At 63.9% G+C, this 1,921-nt stretch overlaps 1 protein-coding gene across 1 annotated transcript in view; it reads left to right on the forward strand.

Moving 5' to 3' along the window:
• The window catches only part of MNEG_13171 (hypothetical protein), a gene marked incomplete at both ends in the record, with an annotated part of 5,978 nt that extends 4,175 nt beyond the window's left edge, over positions 1-1,803 (forward strand). The window contains 4 exons of the mRNA XM_014038357.1: positions 328-397; positions 565-743; positions 1,411-1,492; positions 1,780-1,803. Of these exons, the coding sequence (XP_013893811.1) occupies positions 328-397; positions 565-743; positions 1,411-1,492; positions 1,780-1,803 (355 nt within the window). The remainder of the gene's footprint in view (positions 1-327; positions 398-564; positions 744-1,410; positions 1,493-1,779) is intronic.
• Positions 1,804-1,921: the final 118 nt, after the last annotated feature.

The raw sequence follows: 1,921 nt of genomic DNA on the forward strand, positions 1-1,921 counted from the left end.
CCGCCGGCTGCGGCGGTCGCGGTGCCGGTCGCGGTCGGCGGCGCCGCGCTGCTTGCGGCGGCCGCGGGGCTGTTCGTATGGAGGTGCGTTCCCTCGGGCGCCTCGGCCCCGGCCGCGTGCGCGCCCGGGGACGGGGGAGGGGCGAGTGCGTGTAGCGCTGTTTGCGCGTCGCGCTTTTCGCTCTTCCATCCAGCATTCAGAACCTGGGCTTGCCATGTGCTGCCTTGTGAGGGGCGCGCCGCGCGGTCAACTCGCGGCCAAGCAAGTGCTCAAAAGTGGGTTCTCGGCGCATTTGTGTTGTCCCGTCCCCGTCCCCGCGCCTCGCAGGCGCAAGCAGCGGAGGGCGGCCACTGCGGCCGGCAGCGCCTATGAGGACGATGACGTGACGGTCGTCAAGGTGCGGCGGGGCTTGAAATTTGAATTTTGAATTTTGCCGGGAACTCATGCAATCACGTCACCTTGGATTAATTCTGATTTTCTTGGTGGCCCCTCCACTCCCTGCGCCCCTTCCCGCACTGCCCCCTCCTTACGCAACCCACCTGAATCCCCCCGGCCCCTACCCAGGTTGGCCCCGGCGGCAAGCCCGCTCACAGCGGCAGCTCAGGCCAGGGCGGCGGCGCGCGGCGGCTGCCGTCGACGGCTTACGAGGAGCGGGTGATGGTGTCCCGCGGCAGCGAGCCGGGCAGCGCGACCGGGCGCTCAAACCAGAGCGGGCCGTCGGCCGAGATCCAGGCGGCTTGCAGGTGGGGGGAAGACGCGCGGGCGCCTTTTTCGCGCACACGCTTGCAAAACTCTTTGTGCCAGAGGCTTGGCTGGTTGCTGGCCTTGCAAATGAACACGTTGCTCCTCATGCTGCTTGTTGGGTGAGGCGTGTTGGGTTTGGGAGGGGTCGCCGGCGGGGGCGAGGGTGATGGCATGGGGAGTGTTTGGGCGATAGGCGATAAGGTAGGGGCTGCGCATGTGTCGTCTCACAGAATGCCCTTGTCACGTCACCCCCACGCCCGACACACACGCGCATCCTCATCCCACTCATCATGGTGGATGCACAGACATGAACACCCACATAAACACACATGCACATACCACACAACACGCACACCGACACATGTATCACACGGTACAGACGCACACATTTTGCATGCAAGCAACACACACACAGCACACACACACACACACACACACACAAAAACACAAATGCACACAATTGCGTGTAGGTACGTGTACGGACTCACATTCTCATCCACCCCTACCCTCAGTGGCCCCTAGACACACAAACGCACACATACACAACCGAAAAAGGGGTGTGTATGTGTCCACAAGCACACATACACATCCCAACGCACATACACTCACATCCCAATGCGCACACACACACACACACACACACACACACACACACACACGCCGCAGGAACCTCGTTGCCGCGCGCCCCTCCGGCGATGAGGACGAGATGCAGCTCACCTCAGTCCTGGGGGAGGGCTCTTACGGCAAGGTGCGCGCAGTCCGCAGTCCGGACAGGTCCAGTCCACGTGCGGCTGGTGCAGTCCACACACTCAATGCAGAAATCCGGGCCGCGGACGCTCAGCAGGCCGGGCGTGTGCACATGGTTGGCAGCGCACGCTCTTGGTCCGCGGCTCTGGCACGGCCAGGCAGCGTCGCCAATGCCGTCCAGTAAAGGCGGCAACCGGCCACGCCGCGGCTGTCAGGCGGCATGTGCACGTGACGCCCGCCGTTTTTCAACCCTCAACACTGAAATCTGACCCGCCCTGCGGGCAGCAGGGCGTAGACAGCCCTCGTCGGTAACTTCCTTCCACCTTCGCCCCTGGCTTGAGCACCCCAGCCTGCGCATGAATCTCCTGCTGCCAGCCGCGACGCAACCCCCCTCCCCCACCCCTCACCCCCCCTCCCGAAGGTGTATAAG

This window comes from Monoraphidium neglectum (genome assembly GCF_000611645.1).
Source record: "Monoraphidium neglectum strain SAG 48.87 unplaced genomic scaffold scaffold03667, whole genome shotgun sequence".
In the NCBI taxonomy this organism is placed as follows: domain Eukaryota; kingdom Viridiplantae; phylum Chlorophyta; class Chlorophyceae; order Sphaeropleales; family Selenastraceae; genus Monoraphidium; species Monoraphidium neglectum.